Source organism: Engraulis encrasicolus, chromosome 18, assembly GCF_034702125.1.
Source record: "Engraulis encrasicolus isolate BLACKSEA-1 chromosome 18, IST_EnEncr_1.0, whole genome shotgun sequence".
Lineage (NCBI taxonomy): Eukaryota > Metazoa > Chordata > Actinopteri > Clupeiformes > Engraulidae > Engraulis > Engraulis encrasicolus.
In genome coordinates, this window is record NC_085874.1 from 10,312,172 (window position 1) to 10,334,603 (window position 22,432).

At 43.8% G+C, this 22,432-nt stretch overlaps 1 protein-coding gene across 1 annotated transcript in view; it reads right to left on the minus strand.

The window, feature by feature from the left end:
• fndc4a (fibronectin type III domain containing 4a) overlaps window positions 1-14,516 on the minus strand; it is an 83,232-nt gene extending 68,716 nt beyond the window's left edge. The window contains exon 1 of the mRNA XM_063222651.1: window positions 13,779-14,516. Coding sequence (XP_063078721.1) covers window positions 13,779-13,854 — 76 coding nt within the window. The 5' untranslated portion in view covers window positions 13,855-14,516. The remainder of the gene's footprint in view (window positions 1-13,778) is intronic.
• Between the last annotated feature and the right edge of the window lie 7,916 nt (window positions 14,517-22,432).

The window sequence follows — 22,432 nt, forward strand, 5'->3', positions numbered from 1 at the left end:
TACTTATGTCTTTCTTTCCCTCTTTCTTGCTCTCGCTCTCTTCCCCCTTCTCTCAGTCTCTCTCTCTCTCTCTCTCTCTCTCTCTCTCTCTCTCTCTGTCACACACACACACACACACACACACACACACACACACACACACACACACACACACACACACACACACACACACACACACACACACACACACACACTCTTGCTGCTTTACGGCACATCCATCAGGGCTTGGCGTTGACATTTACACATGGCACAAACACATCCGCTCCGGCACTATAGAGCAGCCAGCTCCACTGTCCTCTGGGTAATGGGTGTTACACGCGGCTGCAAGATGCCGTTAAAAGCTCCAGCGCCTGTTAGTGATGCATGGGAACAAACCTACACAATCACACGCGCGCGCACGCACGCACGCACGCACGCACGCAAGCGCACGCACACACACACACACACACTAACATAACACACATACACACTTGCATTCAATCTCTCTATCTCCATCTCTATCTCTCTCTCTCTCTCTCTCTCTCTCTCTCTCTCTCTCTCTCTCTCTCTCAAACACACACACACACACACACACACACACACACACACACACACACACACACACACACACACACACACACACACACACACACACACGTACAAATGCACACGTGCACCCTCTGCTCATGCAGGAAATGATTGTTTGGTGGTTAGAGCTGAGTAGTGAGTTATTGCTCCACATAAGGTATCTGCTTGCTGGAAGCCTGGCCACAGACATTTTGAATTAGCTGAAAAGCTTTCACCGTACACTGGGGAGGATTACAGTAAACACCTTCATGTAGTATGAACGCCGTAAAACTACTGTACAAATAGAGCTGCAAAATGCCATTCACAAAAAAGTAACTGCTCTTCTGTCATCATAGTGAGCCAATGGCAAATGACTTTTTAAAATGTATCAAGTATTTATTTACTGTGTCAATTGGTGTTCCATTCTAATGTTTTTCGAGCTGATGTTTTTTGGAGCTGTTAGGGGCACCTATAGTAGTAGTATCCCCGGTGATATGAGTGTTTATACATTTTTAGGCTTTAGGCGTTTGACTTTGTGAAGTAGTATTGTGTGTTCAGCATGATCCAAAATAAAGTGTTTTGTTCTGTTTTGATTTGTTCGTTTGCAGCTGAAGGCAGTGTGATTGTTATATGTCTATGAGGTGATATTTCATTTTCTATTGGTAGGCTGATGTCAGTCTCAAAAAAGGCATGTCATATTACATAAGACAACAGGTCAGTCCCAGAGCCCAATGTGTGTGTGTGTGCGTGTGCGTGTGCGTGTGCATGTGCATGTGTGCGCACGCGTTTGCGTGTGCGTGTGCGTGTGCATGTGTGTGTAAGAGGTAGTGTCTGTTCTGCCAAGGTGAATCACGGGGCGAGGCTTTGCCTGAGAGCACATCCTCACTAACGCTCCCTCAGGTCTCTCTAAAGCCTCCTAACACAGAGTGAGCTTGGCAGTGGCCACTCAAAATAGAACATGCATGTGTGTGTGTGTGTGTGTGTGTGTGTGTGTGTGTGTGTGTGTGTGTGTGTGTGTGTGTGTGTGTGTGTGTGTGTGTGTGTGTGTGTGTGTGTGTGTGTAAGGGAGAGGGGGTTGTGTGTGTGTGTGTGTGTGTGTGTGTGTGTGTGTGTGTGTGTGTGTGTGTGTGTGTGTGTGTGTGTGTGTGTGTGTGTGTGTGTGTGTGTGTGTAAGGGGCAGAGAGAGAAGAGGCGGGATGGAGTGGGTACTGTATCTGCATGTGAGTATGAAACTGCACGTGCCTTTGAGTGAGTGTGTACATGTGTGCACGTGTCCGTGTGCATGTTTGTGTAGTTCAGCTTTGGGCTATTTGTGCAATAAAATGCATTTTGTATTTATTTAGTAACATTATTTAATAACATTTGAGATGTTAAATAAATCACCAAAGGTGGGCATTATGCACATCAGTGATTTTTTTTTTAACAAAAACCCCCTTGACCTCTCGCTGTTACTGTAAACAACATCATAAAAGTCATAAAGGACACCCATAATCATGACAGTAAAAAGGAAAAAGGTATTTCCTGTGTATTTTACTGTCATCATCTAGGCTACATGTGAAAACGTGTTACGGCATTAGTAGCCTATATTAGAGTAGCCTATATTATGTCCTCGCCCTATACCTAACCCTGACCCTAACTATAGGTGGTTGAATCCTTTAAGACACGGCTCCTGTTACACATTTGCTGTTACCAGAATGGCAATGACCAAGTCGTAAAGTAAAGTATTACTTAAGGCGTGTAATATTATAGTGGTATACTACTATGGTACTTACGTCTTTTCAACATCTATTACAGTGTTGCATTGGTGAAACAGCGTGCATTATGATTCAAGTGGAGGAATTTAATGTTGCACACCTTGCAGGGGGCTGCCAGACATTTTGGGCCTCATGAAAGATTATTTTTTGTGCCCCCTTAACGGCCCCTGTCTGTGCCTGGGCCCTTAGAATCTGTAACACCTTTCCCTCCCTAGCAGCACCCATGCACCTTGTTACACTGTAGCCAAGTCAGGCACAGGGACAGTGAATGTAGAGTCAAGTGTAACCAAAAATGTCTTATAAATGTAATCAGGACTGGCTGTGCTGATGTTGACTGGATATAGGCCATGAGTCTTGTGGATCTGGGGCAATCGGGTGAGGTTTCAGTTTCACCAGTTCAGTTTCTGTTCCTGTGTGGTATTTCAAACAGTCTAGGCCCCATTTGCATTTGTCTGCATCAATACGATCTTAGTGCTTAATGTGCAGGGTACTTATTCTGTGATATGCCACTCTCCATTGATTTGCCCCAGTTTCACTGTAAACACCAGCCTATATCCAACTATAAATCTGCCCAGTCTCCCCAAGACCACCAGTCTACAGTGCGTCCAACCAGACATCACCCCAGCCAGTACCAAACATGCTGTTGGGGGAATATTCTGTTTTTGCATTGGTGTCACGTATTGTTCTGTAACCTTCAATGCTATATTTGATATTATTGTGCCATTCCATGACGTGTTTAGCCGGATCACACCGCATTCTCGATTAAAAGGTGCCAAACATCAAACAAAAACTGTGTAAAATTGAAAGAAAATGTCTGCACACTTAAATCCCCTTTGTGTTCTTTTTAATAATAGGCCAAGCTTTCGGTCTACTGACCTTCCTCAGGGCTCAGTTCTGTGTGCCATTCCATGACAAAATGAGAACACAGTTGTCAATTTTGTTGTAGCGTCAATTGGCATTGTAGGACAACATTCACTACGTTAACATGACAGTCTTGATTCCGAATTAATTATTCATAATTAAATAGATCTGTCGAGTTCCCTTTGATCTTTCATTTAATTCCGAATGGTAAAGTGTTTTTACATGACGATCTGAAAGTGGAATTAAGCTTTTTTCAGATTTAAAGTGAGTTAATTCGGAATTAAATGTCCCATGTAAACGTAGCCATTGTAACGATGAATAAATGAGGTAATACACCTGAATACAGGTAAGGTAATCCCAGTGCCAAGGCCAATGCAGGAACAAATAACGCCGCCTGTCTACCTCTTCCCACCCCACCCTTGTCTTGTGACTTGTGTGTATATATGTAATGTACATTTGGGTTGAGAGGTCTGTTCTAGGCACATGCTCTGCTACAACGGCAAGCCTGTGGTGAGAATGAGATGCCCAAAAAGGCCCTATTTGTAAAATGCCATACACAATATGTATAATGCCATGTATAATGTCATGTATGTAGCCTGGGAAATCCCACGCTGCTTTGCACGACTGCTGTAATCTGAAAAAGACAGCATGGATGCCACCAAAGCACTAGCCTGAGGTGTGGAATCAATCAGAGAGTGAAGAGGGGTGGGAAGACATATACCACTTGACAAACGAAACAACTGAGACAATTGGCTATGGTTTACGTAGTGTATGCTAAATGATACATTCCCAATAAACGGCCAAAGGGCAATCATAAACCACACCTGTCCTACGATAAATTGCGCAGGTGGTATCCAGACTGTTTCACTTTTGAGATAGTCTGGTGTTAGGCAGGTTACCATGCACGGTATGTATAAGACCATGTGATGCCATGTATTACCCCTAGTGCAGGGGTTCCCTGGGGCCAACTTGAAATTGTGCCTAAAGTTCGGTGCCCACCTCTGATCCAATAAACCAGTGTTTCTCAAAGTGGGGCGTAAGCCCACCTGGCGGGGCACGGAGGCATCTCAGGGGGGGCTTGTGACATCTGATTTTGTTTTTTTTCCCCAAAGGAAATGATTTCCTTTCTCATCAATAACTTTAAAGCCTTCACCAACATTATATTATTAATTGTCATTAATTTGAATAGCATAGAAAATGAACACACATCTGCATTCCACTGCAGTCCCTCTTTGTTTTATCTCACCAGTCACCTTTCCTTTGATTCTGCACAACGTAGCGATCGTAAAATCAGTCTGCGCGAGTACTGTGGTTGCTTGGCAGGGGGGCTTGGAAGCATCCAGACCCTCCGAAGGGGGGAATGATGGAAAAAGTTTGAGAACCACTGCAATAAACAATACCACTCAAATAAATAGTCAACAACAACAAACACACAGATAGTTTGAGGATCACTGGCCTGGTATGATGGGGAGTGCAACTGACTGTGAGGTAATGTGAGTGTCTTTCACCAAATAGCTAATACAGGCAATATTTGACTGATATAGTAATCCCATATGGTGGTAAAGTACTGGCAACTGTAATACAACATATAAACAATAGCATTTTGAATACAATTGAGCTATGATGTCATATAACACTAAGAGTGATTTGGACTGTCTATGACTGCTAGCAGTATGTTTGCCGTGTTTCATGCATGTGAATCTGGGAGAGTAGGATGGAGAATCGACTTTTCCACCAAATAATCATAATAGATTTTTAATGGTTTTGATAGTAATCCCTTTACATAGTCTAGAGCCATCACAACTGTATTATACTGTAAACACCTCCAGAGTACTGCATACAGTAATATACACAGTATAGAAAGTATACACTTTCTACACAAGTGCAGGTGTGTGTGTTTTTGTTCAAGTGTATTCCCAAGCACAGTTGTGTATCTCTGGCTCTGTGCATGTGTGGGTGTGTGACAGAATGATAGAATGGCATTGAAAAAGGAGGAGGAAACTTGTGGTGCTGATTTTTCATTCTGGCGTTGCAGACTGGTCAAAGGTGTGTTTTTGTTATTGGGATGATGATTATTATGTTTTTTGTTTCTGCTTTTTTTTGTTATTTGTATTTTGTTTTTTGTGGGTTTGGGTCATGATATTTTGTAAATAATAAAAGTTCAATAAAAAAAGGTGAGTGTATTTTGTGAAATTGAAAATGCCTTTAGCCAGCTAGTTAGCCCCTTCCAGTTACTAGAGGGGATTTTGTAAGGAGGATCACTATAAATCTGGCGTCTGAAATGTCTTTTTCTGTGATATTCCTGGGTATGAAAATGAGAAAACAATTAGTTGACTTCACGTTATCATACAGTCAAGGGCTGAAATTGCTAAATTCTATACATGTATGTCTGTATCAGTATGTTAGTCTTTGCTTTCTCTGTGTGTGTGTGTGTGTGTGTGTGTGTGTGTGTGTGTGTGTGTGTGTGTGTGTGTGTGTGTGTGTGTGTGTGTGTGTGTGTGTGTGTGTGTGTGTGAGTGTATGTGTGTGTGTGTGTGTGAGTGTGTGTGTGTGTGTGTGTGTGTGTGTGTGTGTGTGTGTGTCCATTTCACATTGGAGACTGCTCAAACGCAATTTCAATCTTCTGTTTCTGATTTCTGATAGTAAAATACCGTTTGACTTTGACTAAACAAGGTGAATTGAAGATAACCAGCGCTCACTCCAAGTGTTCAGAATTGACTATGGTGGACAACAGTGGCAGACAGAATGCACTATCAGAGACGGCTGATAAGAATGCAGTGATTCGTACGGAGACTCTTCCGAATCAATACGACATAAAGTTCTAAGCTGCCATGCAACGCATGGATATTCCAAGTGTGATTTGGGACTGGCCATGGTGAGACATGCTGTCGAGATATTTAGGCCGCAGTCTCCTGCATGTGTATCTGGGGCAATGGGATGGAGACTGTTTCGGCCTCTGAGGTGTCTGCTCTTGTCAGATGCTCGGCTACCCTCTGCTCTCCACTCCTCTCCTCTCCCTCTGCAGACTAACAGGCAGACAGCTGGTTACCATGGAATTTCTTCCTCATTCATACAATAATTGTCTTTGCACCCGCTCCGATCTCAAAAACACAAGTCTGTTCCCCTTCGTTATGTCTGCCAGCATCCTCATGAATAAAAAAAGACGAAACGAGGCTTTGGCGCAATCTGGCGTTTGTTGGCCCCACAATACACACCCCCACACCCCTCCGCCCCATAAACCACCCCCCCATCCCCTAGCGCCTGCCTGCGTTCCTCTCTCCGCTGACACTCAAAGTCACTATAAATCAACGCCTGTGTGTCTGAGAATGATAATTAACGACAGTACAATGGCAGGATTGTTGTTGCTGTGATAGAAAAGATGTACTTGCAAGATGGAGGAGACAGCTTGTGGTTACACAAGTATCTGGGAGCTCTGCTGTGTTCCGTCATGGTCGCACCGGGGGATTCGGTGGGAGTGTTTTGAATCAGAAATCCGCTCACTAAGACAATGTTGTGTTCCTCAAGCGACCTTGCAGTACGGCCGACTCCTGAGATCAGGAACAAAGCAGCCTTTTGAAATTATGATTGATCAAACTCCAAACCGCCAGAATAAAAGATTCATTTTAACGCGGCAAACTCTTTCATATATCAAGGGGGCATAATCAACCTCTTTATCAATTTTGTGAAACGTTGTTTAAATAAGAAAGAAGAAATGGCGGTTCATACAATTTATTGCAAAAGCAACTGAATTTTAGGCCAACATCTCAATGTTTACCTTTCATGCATAGCCATTGTTATAACCTCACTGTGACCAAAATGGTAATGGCCATGTCTTAGTTTGTAACTTATAAGACTATTGGCAATGCCCCAGTGATGTGATGTAGTTGTGATTTATCAGCAAGCATGTGTGGGATCATCAGCAATCCCATCTATATGAACGCCACACTTCCTTGTGCAGCTAGATTCTACAGTGAGTCTGTGTGTTGTTGTGAAGGACAGTAGAAGGATGGATCATGGATTCTAAAATTAGGGCAAAGATCACAGTTAAGAGCTTGAAGGAATATGAATAATTGATATCTAAAATGGCCACATATTCCAAATAACACTGCAGTCAGTGAAACCAGCAAGGGTAGTGTCTAAGGCTGTAACGATACACCCAACCCACGATTCGGTTTGTATCACGATATATGACCCACGGTTCGATACGCCCCACGATATTATTATTTTTAAAGGGAAAAAATAAGAAGAAAATAAATTATAGGCTATATTTATATATAGGCCTATGCTTTCTTTTTGCATTTACCTGCCTACATTAATTTTGTAGGTCTACTAAATGATGTTGCAGATATAGGCCTACCACTGCAACCTGTTCCCCAGGTGTTCACATCAAAGCACAACACAGAGAAATAAGGGATATTAATTCAAATAGGCTTATTACTAATAGGCTTAGATCATAATCATGCTTAGATGCTGACCATGTGTGAGAGACAGAGATGGAGAGAGAAGGGTCAGGGTTCCAGTAGCCTATAACAACTGTCTCACATTATCAAACATTATCCAATTAATATCCAAACATTAGGCTAACTGAAAACAACACTGGTCATATTTCGTCAGGAAACATGTTGTATTAAGTTACTTACATAAATGCAACACTTAATTTTGATGTTTAATATTTTTGTAACTGTTTTGATCGTGCAGCAGCGCGCACACGTTTATACAAACAAAACTCGAAATGAACCTCAGTTATGTTCTCAGTATGCAACATGCACGTTGTCCATTGTTTGGTTTTGTGATTTGACATTTTGTCAAGAGCGGGAATAGATGCAGTGGCTGAAATGGAGCATGCTTTCGCTAGGCAGGCGGTCAATGTGGGGAGGAAATAATGCTGCCTAATATCCACATCGACCTAAACGTTCGCCCGACTTCAGACACTCCCTTATGAGCGTAGCGATTTAACATTTGGTCAGGCGGAGCATCTCGCTCTCTCGCTCTCCTTCTCTCTCTCTCCGCTCAACGTCTATCTCCACTCAACATACATCGGCGCATGCATGAATCAAAAACATCTTCACACGTTTGATAAAGCCTTCTTGGTCTGTTGTTCATTTCTGTGCTTTACCTTCCGACGTTTGCCGAAGTTTTTTTTGTCTCGCGGAGGTTGCTGTGGGCGGCAATGAATAACAACCAATGCACGTGCTGGTTGGACGGAACATTTTACAGGAGAGAGGGGAGAATGGAAGTGTTACTCGCTCATGTGCGCCCCATTTCTAATTGTCTTTGAGCGCATATGCAAGCATTAAGCGCATATGCAAGCATTTGCCTGTATCCTGCTGTTTTATAGACTGAGGGGTAAGAACTTTAAAAGGGCGCATCGCGATTCTGCGAGGAAGGTTCGTGATAGGGGTTCCTGGGTCTGCGTACCGCGATCCCTCGGTTCGATGCAATATCGTTACAGCCTTAGTAGTGTCTATTGCGGGATGTGCTACAGCACAAATGTTTACAAATAGGCCAACACACCACATCGAGAACTACAGTAGGGAGACAAAATGCTGATGTATACAAAATGGTTAAACTATGCTTGTGAATAAGTGTTTGAACAACATTTACTATGAACTGACTATCTACAATGTCTTCTTCACCATTTTATATTCACCACTATGAAACTAAGCTTACATCCCAACAGAAGCAGAATCTCAAAACCATGACTTGAATTAGGCTAATTACTAGTGGAGATGTAGGCCCAAAGCACCATAACTAGAAACAACTTCTACAATACATTGGATTTGCTTTTTTACTTTTTCTTCTCTATTCAGTGGCTTAAAAGCTAGCTCTATCTTCATCCAGACTCTAGGGGAGGTACGGTTCACAAAATTCACGGTTCGGTTCATATCACGGTGTCAAGGTCACGGTTTTCGGTTCTCTACGGTTCTTTTTTTTAAGTTCATGATAAATGGTGCACTGGGAATATTAAACAATATTTATATAACTGCAGTTATAAAGTGATGATGCGCAAGTTGAATTTGACCTTTTGCATGTGTCTGAGAACTGCCTCTTGTGCTAACCTGTGCTTGCTCTTAAACTGTCGTCAGCTGATGTGCGTTGTCTGAGTGTTCCAAATGCCCTCTTTCAATTGGCTCATAGAGTCTGACTTATCACTAAATATCCTATATTCTAAGATACTCCTAGAATCTCTGTTTTACATATTTTTCTGGGACAGTACATGAATTGCGGTGTGCGACGGATTGAACGGTTCGGTTCGGTATGTGTGTGAATTGTACGGTTTCGGTTTTCGGTGCGGTTTGTGCCATCCCTACATTCATGTGCTTTGAAATGGTTTAACTAAAGAATAACAACACTTTTCCCCCTCATTCACTAACCATACATGTGATTCTTTGTGAGTAATCTGTAATTCCTGTTTTTCCATCTTGAAATCACACGTATGTAATAAACACCTTTGCAGTACATGCGATTGTTTCTGATTGTCTCTGTAATTCTTATTTTTCCAGCCTGAAAACACTGTACAGCCGCTGTCACAGTACTGTCACTCTACATGTGATTGTTCTGTAATCTGGCATTCCTGTTTTTGTACAAAACCACTCTCATCGTACATGTGATTGTTCCTCTGTAATCTGGAATTCTTGATTTTTCCAACTATAAAATATAAAATAGTATAAACCCACTGTTTATATGTACAGCCAAGCCACTGTTTCCAGCTTTTCTGGCATTTTCCAATCACAGCCCTGTCTAACCCTGGCAGCGTCCTCCTCCCCTCTGCACAGCAATGGCCTCTTCCCCTTCCTCTTCCTCTGCACCAGGGTTCTCTCTCTCTTCTCTCTCTCTCTCTCTCTCTCTCTCTCTCTCTCTCTCTCTCTCTCTCTCTCTCTCTCTCTCTCTCTCTCTCTCTCTCCCATGGACTGTACTCTTGACAGATCCACAGACAGGCCAGCAGCCTTTCTCATCTCACAGCACAGAGGCTTGGAGCCCGAGCCCGGTGTGTGTCTCTAAGGGATCGCCCCTGAGCCCCGAGTGCAACCTGCCCCTACACCTCTACACCACACCTTCACCTGCTGCCCCAACATCACACACACAAACACACACACACACACTCACGCACGCTCACAAACACACACACACACACACACACACACACACGCGCACGCTCACACACACACACACACACACACACACACACACACACACACACACACACACACACACACACTCTCTCTCTCTCTCACTCTCTCTCACACACACACACCCACACACACGCACACACATACTCTCAATCTCTTCTTCTTTCTCCCTCTCTCACAGACACCTCTACAAACACATATCTCTCTGTCTCTCTCTCTCTAGCACTCTTATCTTCTATGTATGTCTTTCTATCACACACACTCAAATGCAAAGCCATACACAAGAGCACACCTCAACACACACGCATGCACGCACACACGCACACACGCACACGCACACAGTCCTGCATCCCCACCACCACCCTCCCATCACTATGCGGAGAGCGATCTGCGTTGTGTTGGGATACTTGCTGAGTTCTCTGCGCCCAACCCTTGCCCCTCAAGCTGAATATAAGCCACAGTCCGTTGGCTCTCTACTATACTGCACTGGTACCCTTAACCACAGAGGACCGCCGTACAGACGACACATAGTTAATCAAAGCAACATGAGGGAATATATATATATATCTCGGTACGAATGGGCTTTGAGAATGAGAAAGGCATCCGAGGAAAGCTTGGTTGTGACACTGACTTGATGATATGTTGTAACGATGTGCAGGGAAACAAATTGTGTTCCTCCCTAACTCGTTTTTAATGTTCAGGCTTTGCTAAATTAAGTTGGGCTAATTGAAACCGTTTAAGAGGTAATTAAATAGCCCATTAAATCCGACGTCCAAAAGTGAGAAGCAGCACACCAGGTATACACAGTTAAAAAAAAATGCAACCTTAATGCATCACATAGAGAGTTGTGTACTTGCACCCAAAGTACTCTCAAGGCGTTGAAATAACACTGCACTTTTTACTATGTGAGTTGATGTGTCTCTACTGTGCAGCACTGCATGCTGTTGATGACGGCGAAGTCTCAATGACCCTTCTGCGCGCCTCTAAAAATAGCAGCTGCACTGTGCAGGTAGCGGCTGCCTCTGGAGCAACAAATGTCACAGTTTAGCCATAAAACCCACGCTCCAAAAACTGGGCACGACACAGAACAGACAGGGGGGATCATGACTTCACAGGCCCCTGGGCCGGACAATAAGGAAGGTCCCCCTCCATGGATGTGGCTCGTTTACAAAAGGATTTAAGGTTTTAGACCAGATGTTAGAGACCCTATATCATTCGGGGGTTTGTCCCCCCCCAAAAATGTGAAAATACAGTCGTTAAAGCTTTTCTGGGTTGTTTACATACAATATTTGGTGCTTGACACATAATTCTGAAAACATTTCACTCATTTACCAAGCCTATGAACCAATGCCACTGGACGTCAAACACAATTCCTTCTATACACTGAAATTTCAGTTCTAAAACAGACCTCTTCTAAAACACCACCACACACTTTTCATGAAGTAAAGCCCTGGTTTTCTCCTGGAACACACTGTTATTCAAAATACTACAATGAATTGCCACACTATGTGCACTTACTCATTGCATGGGCATACGTCTTTCTAACTGTTTACAATAAGCAATTATCAGCCCATAAGGACACAAATTACATGTGATATTGATGAAGACATGAGTGAATGCAGTGAGCCTACACATTCTTTCTGAAAAAAAGGTGTCCGAAAACCCCCCCCCCAAAAACATTTGTTGTCTAAAAACAATATTTCAGTAGTTCAGGACCCCCTTGGCTCTTGGGCCCCTGGGCCTGGGCCCAGTAGGCCCATGCAGTAATCCATCCTTAAGAACAGTATGTAATGAATGTGATGCATCAGCAGCACATGACACTCCTTGTTACAGTAATACAGACCATACCATGTGCATAGCAGACTTGTCGCAAAAAATATATAGGCTATATATAAATAAAATGAGTCACCTTTAATTTCTTTCTTGAGGTGAATAATTCCACCTCTGTACTGCGGAGCAGAAATTATTTGCTCAGTGACCCCTGGCCTGCTGCTTCCAGACAAACATACAGAAGAGGTGTGTGTATTTCATCGTCACATCTAGGAGGTCTGTGTGACCCCCAAACCCAACAAGGTGACTTGTTGAAATGTAACCCCACTCATCTCCTGTGAGTGACCTGCAATCTCCATGGGGCAGTCTGGAGGCCAGTCACCAAGCCGTGAAAAATCTCACAAGAAGGTGGAGGACTCACATTTTCACATGCCATTTTGACCCCTTGCTTTGGCATACTGAGCCCCAGGGCTTAGAAGATCGTAGAAGCTGCGCAATAACCTCTTGTGACTGCACAAAGGAGTGGAGAAGTATAGTGTTTGCATACAGTGTGTTGCCATCTCTACAGTAGCACTGAGTGGAAGGGGGGCTTGCAAAAAGCGCAGTGACATCGCAGATAGCACACAATAGGTGGCTGACTTGTCTTGCCCATAGGCCTCCTTTGCAGCTGCCTGCACACAATATCACTCCCTCCAACTCGTGAAAAAAAATCTAATTCAAGGTTTGCCACAGTTCAGTACATATTTTAATAATGGCACATACAGTCTTGCAACACACAGATACAGCAACTTTGTTGAAGCTACGTACACTGAGAGTAGAGCAGACAGTCTTGATTTACCTCAAAGTCAACTTTGTAGCCAACACCATTACCAAAGCAGTCTCTCACTCAGGCTCCGTAATTAAAACACTGCAGAGAATGGTGATAGCCGGTGTGAATGCGTGGGTAGCAGTGTGCTTGAATGAATTCATTTTCTCGATAGCACCTGTCAAGATATGCGCGCAATGATTAGAAATGCATCTCCGTCCCCGAGATGGAACCAAAGGAGCAGTGCGCTCGAGGCGCGGGGCGCACATCTCCCACTTCAAACGATAGATGCCAAACCGCAGGCGTACTACTCAGTATACTGACTGAAAGAAACCGAAGTGAAATCCCTGGTGACTGTCACACAGCTGAGGAAGATGAATAGGTAGATCTCTTCATACACAGACCTTGAATGGAACTCCTGGAACGTGTTCCGATCTTGTAGTATACCACTTACCCATATACCGCACCAGGCAATATAACTGCTTGGAATATCACACCACCATAAAGACACAATAAACAATAATACAGGTGGCTAAATAACACTGTCACTGTTTCAAAGCAGCTTCATTGCTGTGCCAGGTAGACGAAATAACTGACTTGTGGGAAGAATGTGCATATTGTGTACCTGAGTAAAATGTTATATTTTTTTGTTTAGCAGCATGAGACAGCAGTGCCAGGCGACATGGTATAGATATACCCCGTACCTACACGTGTAAATAAACACCTATTGACTAAGCTACAAATTATATGATCATGTGATAGGCTATGAATGGTAAGGCTTTCCGACTACAACATTGCAGTGCAACAACAACAAAAAAGCCAGGTTTGTTATCGAGTTTTGTCCGCACCAACTCTTGCACAGTACTGAATTTTATTCTAAAAATGTATTGGCAGCGGCATGCGTTAACTTACTTGCTCCCACCAGGAACATGTCACTACCCAGGAGCAACAGTGCCACGGAGTTCACAAAAACTAGGAGATGAGCCATGTCTTCAGAATAGTAGGCTATGTCTTCCTCTTGCCGATGACTACGAATCCATAAGAAATCAAATATCCATTTATTCTGCAATGCCTTCGTTTATTGCAGCATGTTGCCTTTTGTGGAAATAGTTCGTAGGATAGTCCCCACGCACACCGCTGAGCAATTTAGGAAGTAAGTCTTCCTATGTCTCAAGCAAGAGCAGGATACACGAACATGATATTTTCCTCAACTTGTTCTTGACTGTATGTGTTAAGAGCGCATTTCTTCTTTACCCATTAACTGTCCCTTAGCCTGAATTAGACCGCGCTCTTCGTTCCTCATGCAACGACTCAAACTCGACAACTTAATGTCGTTTTGCCATCAGACCGCGATCAAATAGGCTCTTATCTACACATTTCTTTAAAAGCACATATCTGACGATCCCCGCATTTAAAGGCAAGAGGCGAGTTTTAACTCGGTAAAAAATCCATGGTCGTTGTCAGGTCCATATCGGAGATGAGCGCAGGTCCAGACGCGTGTGCTGTGTGTGTGTTCGACCAGAGCATCGGCGAAGGTCTTCATTTATTCATCGACGTAAATTCTCGTGCCTCAGTGCCGCGCCTTCAGTGCCCAAGGACTCAGTGAAAGCTCTCCACATTGCTTGCTTAACCGTTAGTGCTCTGCTCTGCGCAAACTGCAATTACCAGTAATTATGTTCACCTTGACCTTCATTTGTGCGAATGTTACACACATTTCCAAAGGCGCAGCGATGCTTGGAGCATGCCGATTCACGGTGCCTTTCACGTAGAACACACTGGCACTCAGTTGGAATCTTCCGAGATTTCACGTGTTCCAGTGAGCCCTTGAGGTTTTGTGAGATTTGACCCAGTGGGAGACAGAAATATTAAGCGCAACAGGAAACAAACCTGTATGCTTTAGTTTGGCTACGGAGGCTTTATGTCAGTTTCCGCGTTTTGCTTCAAAATGTAGGCTAGTTGATGTGTTTTTGGAACCTTTATCTATCAACATTCTTTCAGTGTATTTAGACCAAAAGTTAGGCTAGCTACGCTTCCCCTCACATTTAAAACATGGGACATACAAAAAAAGGCACAGAGCCACAGGTAGTGTGCAGTCATATTCTTGTGTAGTTGTATTTCTGATATATTTGTTGTATTATTTTTTGTTTATTAATCTAAGGATTTCCATCTGAAAGAGAAGCTGAAGCTGACCAGATACTACAGCATAGTCTTACTGTAATAGTGACTCTCTCTCTCTCTCTCTCTCTCTCTCTCTCTCTCTCTCTCTCTCTCTCTCTCTCTCTCTCTCTCTCTCCCCCCCCCCCATCATAAGACGGATGTATGCTCAATATAAATGGGGATGGGGGAGTGCATTACAACAGCACATTAACTTAGTGCCATTATATAACAACACAAAAACTATATTAAAACTATATTGGTGCTTATGACAGTATGTCTTGGAGTGTGTGTGTGCGTGTGTGTGTGTGTGTGTGTGTGTGTGTGTGTGTGTGTGTGTGTGTGTGTGTGTGTGTGTGTGTGTGAGAGAGAGAGAGAGAGAGTGAGTGAGTGAGTGAGTGTGTGTGTGTGTGAGTGAGAGAGAGAGAGAGAGACTGAGAGAGAGAGAGACTGAGAGAGAGAGAGAGAGAGAGAGAGAGAGAGAGAGAGAGAGAGAGAACACAAGGGAGGAAGAGGATCAGAGGGCAGGACAGATGAGAGGGGGAAACCAGCTCCTCAGCTCCTCCAATCACCAAATAAGAGGGTATTGAACTAATCATGTCCCCCGAGCAGACAGTCCGGGCACGGCCTCCGCGTAGACTTCACTAAACTAAAGCTCTGGTGCAGTGGATCACAGTGGTGAAGCAAAGGAGACGGCTGTTTCACTCCATTATAAATGTGTTATCCCAGAGAGACGCCATTTTGTCCTAGCGGAAGCTACCGTCTGAACTTCCCAATTTCCATGCCGAGCCAAAATCTGCTGACACAGATGGTGCGGCCCAAGAAGTTTCTCTGTCATGTCTTGGCCCGATAAGAAAACCTGTGATGTGAGCTTGACTTCAGAAGTCCCAGCAGGGCGCGGTGCAGTCGTCCAGAGCTGAAGGAGTGACGCTGCTCAACTAGCTTGAAGGCAGATTTCTTTCTGCTCCATGCCTCCAGTTAAGGCTGTCAGGCAGGCAGGACAGTAGGCTTTTGACAGTGCATTGGGGAGACATATTTTTGTGCTTGCTCTATGGAGAACCTCTGTGTCTTTGCTGCTGTGGCAGTACAGAGACTTGTGATCCTCAGTGATTATGAGAGTGGCTCAAAGCAGTTACCTTGTAGCCAGAAGAGAATTAAAGGATTTGCGGGATTCCCTTCTCCTGGGCAGTCATGCGTAAGCGGTTAGGGCGTCAGGACTTGTAGCCCAAAAGTTGCCCGTTCAACTCCTGACATGCCAGGTTGGTGGGGGGAGTAATTAACCAGTATCCTCCTCCATGACTGAGGCATCCTGAGCATGGTACCATCCCGCCGTCATTGGGGGCTGCCACCTTGCAGGGGTGAGGGATAAATGCAATTTCGTTGTGTGAAGTGAGCACTGTGTGCTGTGTCACAATGACAATGGGACTTTCCCAGGTGGGCTCTCACTTCTCCAATCCAGGGTTGTCAGATGTGACTGATGTCTTTCAGCCCAATAAATGCTCAAAAACCGCCCAAATTCGATTCATTTCTATGTCCACCGAACATTTTTTACCAAACATGTTGTTGAAGTAAGGATAACCATGTGTGTGTATTTTTTTTTACAGCACGACCACACCAAAATGGCAAGTGTGACTTTGTAACAGGGAGATTTAGTAAGATATGTCCCACATATAGTATGGCGATGGTGTTATTTTGCTAACTTTGTAAGTATGAAGGCAAGGCAAACAATAAGGTTAGACCATGATGAATTGGAGACTGTGCTCCTGTAACATGCACTAATTGAATCAAAGGGAAGGGGCACAACTCGATTCGATTCGCATGCAAGATGCAGCACTCCCACTTGGGGTTTCCCGTCCAATTGGGTTGCTTTGGATGGCCGTCTGCAACTGGCCGTCAATTTTCGGCCATAGAAATCAATAGAATTGAGCGGAATTTAGTGCTTCCAGACAGGTTTTGAGCATTTTTTGGGCTGGAAATCATCAGCCTCATCTGGCAACCCAGCCCACACATAAGGTAGGAGGCTTTCATACTCAGTGATGCAATTCCATTGAAATGATAAGCATAAAAACTGGAGAGCATCACCATGTCATGCTTTGCTTAATAAATGTGATATAGATTACTGATACGCTGACTGTGAAATACATATTTATCAAAGACGAAAAGCGCTCCTTCTGCCGCACAAAAATGATTACGCAGACAAACTGCCCCAGGGCTTTTGTGAAATTAAAATTCAGAGGGGTTTTGGCTCCTGGAAATGAAGCCAACGTTATATACTGCATATAGGCTACTTACATCCTCCCCAATGACCACAGGTGAAGCACTGCAGTCCGGAACATATACATGAGATTTTCTTTTCTCTAACAAAGAAAAGTTAGGGAAATTTTGGGAAAAACTTCTCTGGCAGGAAGCCCTAATTGGAAGGCGAGGGCAAGGTTTTATACGTTCATAAAAGTGCTTTTGTTTGAGAATAAAAGAAATATGTAAACGAGGTGAGTTGCTGGAAATGGTTCCAAGTATCTGGTGTTAATTTATGGGTGCCACGTGTATCGGTCTCAACCTTCTGTCCCATTCAGTGTCACTTGATGACTTCATTTCCCAAAAGCCAGACGCACTGCGATCCAAGAATATCTTTTCATGGCTTCCAAATTATTGTTGGCAAATGACAAAACACTTGGCTGAGGTATAGATAAGTTTTACAAGAAGTTCAGTTGAAGTACATGGAAGGTCATACCAGTAGTCTGCTTTGCTTTTTACACATTCTTGAAATTGTTATGCCCTCCTGTGCCCACAAGGGGGCAGTGCATATAGTGCATATAGTGAAGGAGGCCAACCTTACAACGGACCCCACCTTCAGTAGGTCCCCTGGAAATATAACGGAAATTGTAGTGCAGATGTTTCTAGATTTCTTTACAAGACATGTCATATTTCATGAGGAACTGCTTAACATTGACTGTATACCGGGGGGGGGGTGTGACCACACCAAAATGGCAAGTGTGACTTTGTAACAGGGAGACTTAGTAAGATATATCCCACATATAAGTATGGCGATGGTGTTATTTTGCTGACTTTGTATGAAGGCAAGGCAAACAATAAGGTTAGACCACGATGAATTGGAGACTGTGCTCCTGTAACATGCACTAATTGAATCAAAGGGAAGGGGCACAACTCGATTCGATTCGCATGCAAGATGCAGCACTCCCACTTGGGGTTTCTCGTCCAATTGGGTTGCTTTGGATGGCCGTCTGCAATTGGCTGTCAATTTTCGGCCATAGAAATCAATAGAATTGAGCGGAATTTAGTGCTTCCAGACAGGTTTTGAGCATTTTTTGGGCTGGAAATCATCAGCCTCATCTGGCAACCCAGCCCACACATAAGGTAGGAGGCTTTCATACTCGACTAGAGTTCTAATCCCTGTCATCTGCGTTCGTGATGCAATTCCATTGAAATGATAAACATAAAAACTGGAGAGCATCACCATGCTTTGCTTAATAAATGTGATATACTGTAGATTACTGATACGCTGACTGTGAAATACATATTTATCAAAGACGAAAAGTGCTCCTTCTGCCGCACGAAAATGATTACGCAGACAAACTACCCCAGGGCTTTTGTGAAATTAAAATTCAGAGGGGTTTTGGCTCCTGGAAATGAAGCCAACGTTATATACTGCATATACTTACTTACATCCTCCCCAATGACCACAGGTGAAGCACTGCAGTCCGGAACATATACATGAGATTTTCTTTTCTCTAACAAAGAAAAGTTAGGGAAATTTTGGGAAAAACTTCTCTGGCAGGAAGCCCTAATTGGAAGGCGAGGGCAAGGTTTTATACGTTCATAAAAGTGCTTTTGTTTGAGAATAAAAGAAATATGTAAACGAGGTGAGTTGCTGGAAATGGTTCCAAGTATCTGGGTTAATTTATGGGTGCCACGTGTATCGGTCTCAACCTTCTGTACCATTCAGTGTCACTTGATGACTTCATTTCCCAAAAGCCAGACGCACTGCGGTCCAAGAATATCTTTTCATGGCTTCCAAATTATTGTTGGCAAATGACAAAACACTTGGCTGAGGTATAGATAAGTTTTACAAGAAGTTCAGTTGAAGTACATGGAAGGTCATACCAGTAGTCTGCTTTGCTTTTTACACATTCTTGAAATTGTTATGCCCTCCTGTGCCCACAAGGGGGCAGTGCATATAGTGCATATAGTGAAGGAGGCCAACCTTACAACGGACCCCACCTTCAGTAGGTCCCCTGGAAATATAACGGAAATTGTATTGCAGATGTTTCTAGATTTCTTTACAAGACATGTCATATTTCATGAGGAACTGCTTAACATTGACTGTATACCGGGGGGGGTGCATATAAGACTGCCTCAAGGGCCGTAAACTGCCCCCGCCCCTGACTTAGAGAGTACTGTAGGTCCACATACATTTTTAGTGTGCAGTGAGATATTGCACATCTTCACATGACCATAATTGAATTGGATGCTGTGTATTCACCCAACCCACCCCCCCACCCCCAAGTACTGTATGTGTATGTGACAGCTTTGGTCGTGCCCAGGACAAAGTCATCCCCCCACCCAATTCATATAATGTAATAGGTAGGCCACCCAATTCTGGGCCCCCTTTCTCCCTGGGCCCGGGACAACTGATCCCTTTGTGCCCCCCACTGCCAGCTTCCCTGCATGTATGCCTTACAAAAACAAAACAAAACAATGGACTTTTCTCCACCCACCTTGCATCAACATGCTCCCTGAGAAATCCTCATTATGATTCTGCTTCAGTGAGAAGCATATAGAGCGAGAAGGAGAGAAAGAGAGAAGGACAGAGAATAAAAGAACGAGTGGAAAAAAAAGGAAATCGTGGTCAATTTCATCATCGTGGAGGACGCAATTCAAGGTCAGCCCAATACATGAATATTTATGTGAGGATGTTTGGCTACTCCTATAGATTGATGTTGGGCTCACTGGCTGCTGACAGGGTTTCGACAGGTGATGGGAATTGCTTTTTAACGAGAACGCTAACCATTGCACATGCTCATCTGGGGTGAAATGCCAAATAAATGACAGCCAAATTGACAACAACAGCAAAACAGCAAGCTTGTTAACAGTTGTTAACTTTTGATTGCAGAGTGGCACATTACTATGCCAAGGTTTGGGTGCTTGACTTACTGCTTGTATTACACTGTGTGTTTTTATGTTGGTGATGGATGATTAAAAAAACACACATTTTCAGAATTATTGACATAGTATGCTATCAGCTGTGCTATTGACATAGCATTTTCAACAGAATTGTTGACATAGCATGCACACTACTTACGCACTTCGATGACACATGTTGTAATATGTGGTAACACTTTACTTAAAGCCAACATTATAAGCGCATTTATAACAAATTATAAAGCACATTATAATTACTTACAACATATTATGACTACACTCATAATGCTTCATGATGCTTTATATTAACAGTTATGAATAACTATGAATCTAGCTTATAATGCTTTATAAATCCAATATGAGGCGCCGCCTAGCCAATATGTCAGGAATTGCATACACATCACCGCTAAAAGCTTGCACGTACCTTACTTTTCCTCGCACATCACCGCTAAAAGCTTGCACGTACCTTACTTTTCCTCGCACATCACCGCTAAAAGCTTGCACGTACATTACTTTTCCTCGCACATGCACCCGAAAGGTTTGCACGTACACTGTTATTTGCTTGCACTCGAACAGGAAAACGTTGTGCATACGCCACATTTTCATGCACGCAGTAACAAAAATCTCACACACAAACTACTTTGACCTCGCACACACACCACTTTTGCCTCTCACACATACACACATTACACTCATACGCACAATACTTTTATTTGCACATGCACGCCAAACGCTCACACATAATTAGACTTTACTTCGCACATATCCCACTTTTCTATGCACATACACCCTTAAAGCTCGCACACATACCAGTGTTACTACGCACATGCTTGACTTTTCCCTCACGCACATACCACTTTTTTCTTACACATCACTACCATTCAAAATCGAGATTTCAGATGGTGTTTATGACAGGGAAATGGTATGTGTGCGACGACGTTAGTGTTGTGTGTCTCTGAGAAAGTGGTGTGTGTGTGTGTGTATGTAAGTTGTAGTGTGTCACACAAAAAGTGTTGTGTGTGCGAGCTAACATGTAAATTAAGGGCCGAGCTCCGCCCAGGTGCCAGCTCATTATGCAAATGCAGACCGAGTAAAGAAAACATTGAATGGTGCCAATTGGTGTTGGTGTCGAATTATTAGAACGAGCTAAATTGTTAACACCTGCCTGGATGTTAACGCCTGAATTTCCAGGAGAATCTATAATTGTGTTTAAAAGCCCTATAGCCTGATTTAACATGGCGTCCCTGTCCCTGGTATGCGCAGCCATTTCGAAGTCCGTTCGTCAGTCCGTTAAATGTGCGAGCAACCCACGTTCAGGCAAAGAAAGTGGGTTGGGCTGGTTTTCCGGTTGTTGTTTTTTCACTTCCTGTCTTGAGTGGACGCTAATATTTTTATTTCTGAAACTGTATCACCATTCATTTTATTATTTATATATATATATATTTTTGACATAATAGAAGGGTAACGTTCAGAATGGTCAGAATATTCAATGTTTTCTTTACTCGGTCTGCATTTGCATAATGAACAAACAAGGGGGCGTTAGCAGGTCTCCTAAGGGGGCGTGGTCTCCTAGCAGGGCTCCTAAGGGGGCGTGGTCTCCTAGCAGGTCTCCTAAGGGGGCGTTAGCAGGTCTCCTAAGGGGGCGTGGTCTCCTAGCAGGGCTCCTAAGGGGGCGTTAGCAGGTCTCCTAAGGGGGCGTGGTCTCCTAGCAGGGCTCCTAAGGGGGCGTGGTCTCCTAGCAGGTCTCCTAAGGGGGCGTTGTCCCCTAGCAGGGCTCCTAAGGGGGCGTTAGCAGGGCTCCTAAGGGGGCGTTGTCCCCTAGCAGGGCTCCTAAGGGGGCGTGGTCTCCTAGCAGGGCTCCTAAGGGGCGTGGTCTCCTAGCAGGGCTCCTAAGGGGGCGTTGTCCCCTAGCAGGGCTCCTAAGGGGGCGTTAGCAGGTCTCCTAAGGGGGCGTCAGCAGGTCTCCTAAGGGGGCGTCAGCAGGGCTCCGCTAAGCAAAGTAGTTCCGAATTGATTGTTTGGTTGCTATGCAATGACGAGCTGACAGCGCCAGTGCGCAAAGTTCCATGAAACGGTGTGAAGTGCATTTCTGTGTGCACTGCGACTGGGCTTCGCTTACTAAAATGATGCATGATAAATGAAAACACTGTGCAACTCCAACATTTTAGTTAGATGCCTATTTTATAAGCCTTTTGGCCGATATTGATTTTCACATTTTTGTGGACCGCAAACTTGCTGATAGCTGCGTAAAG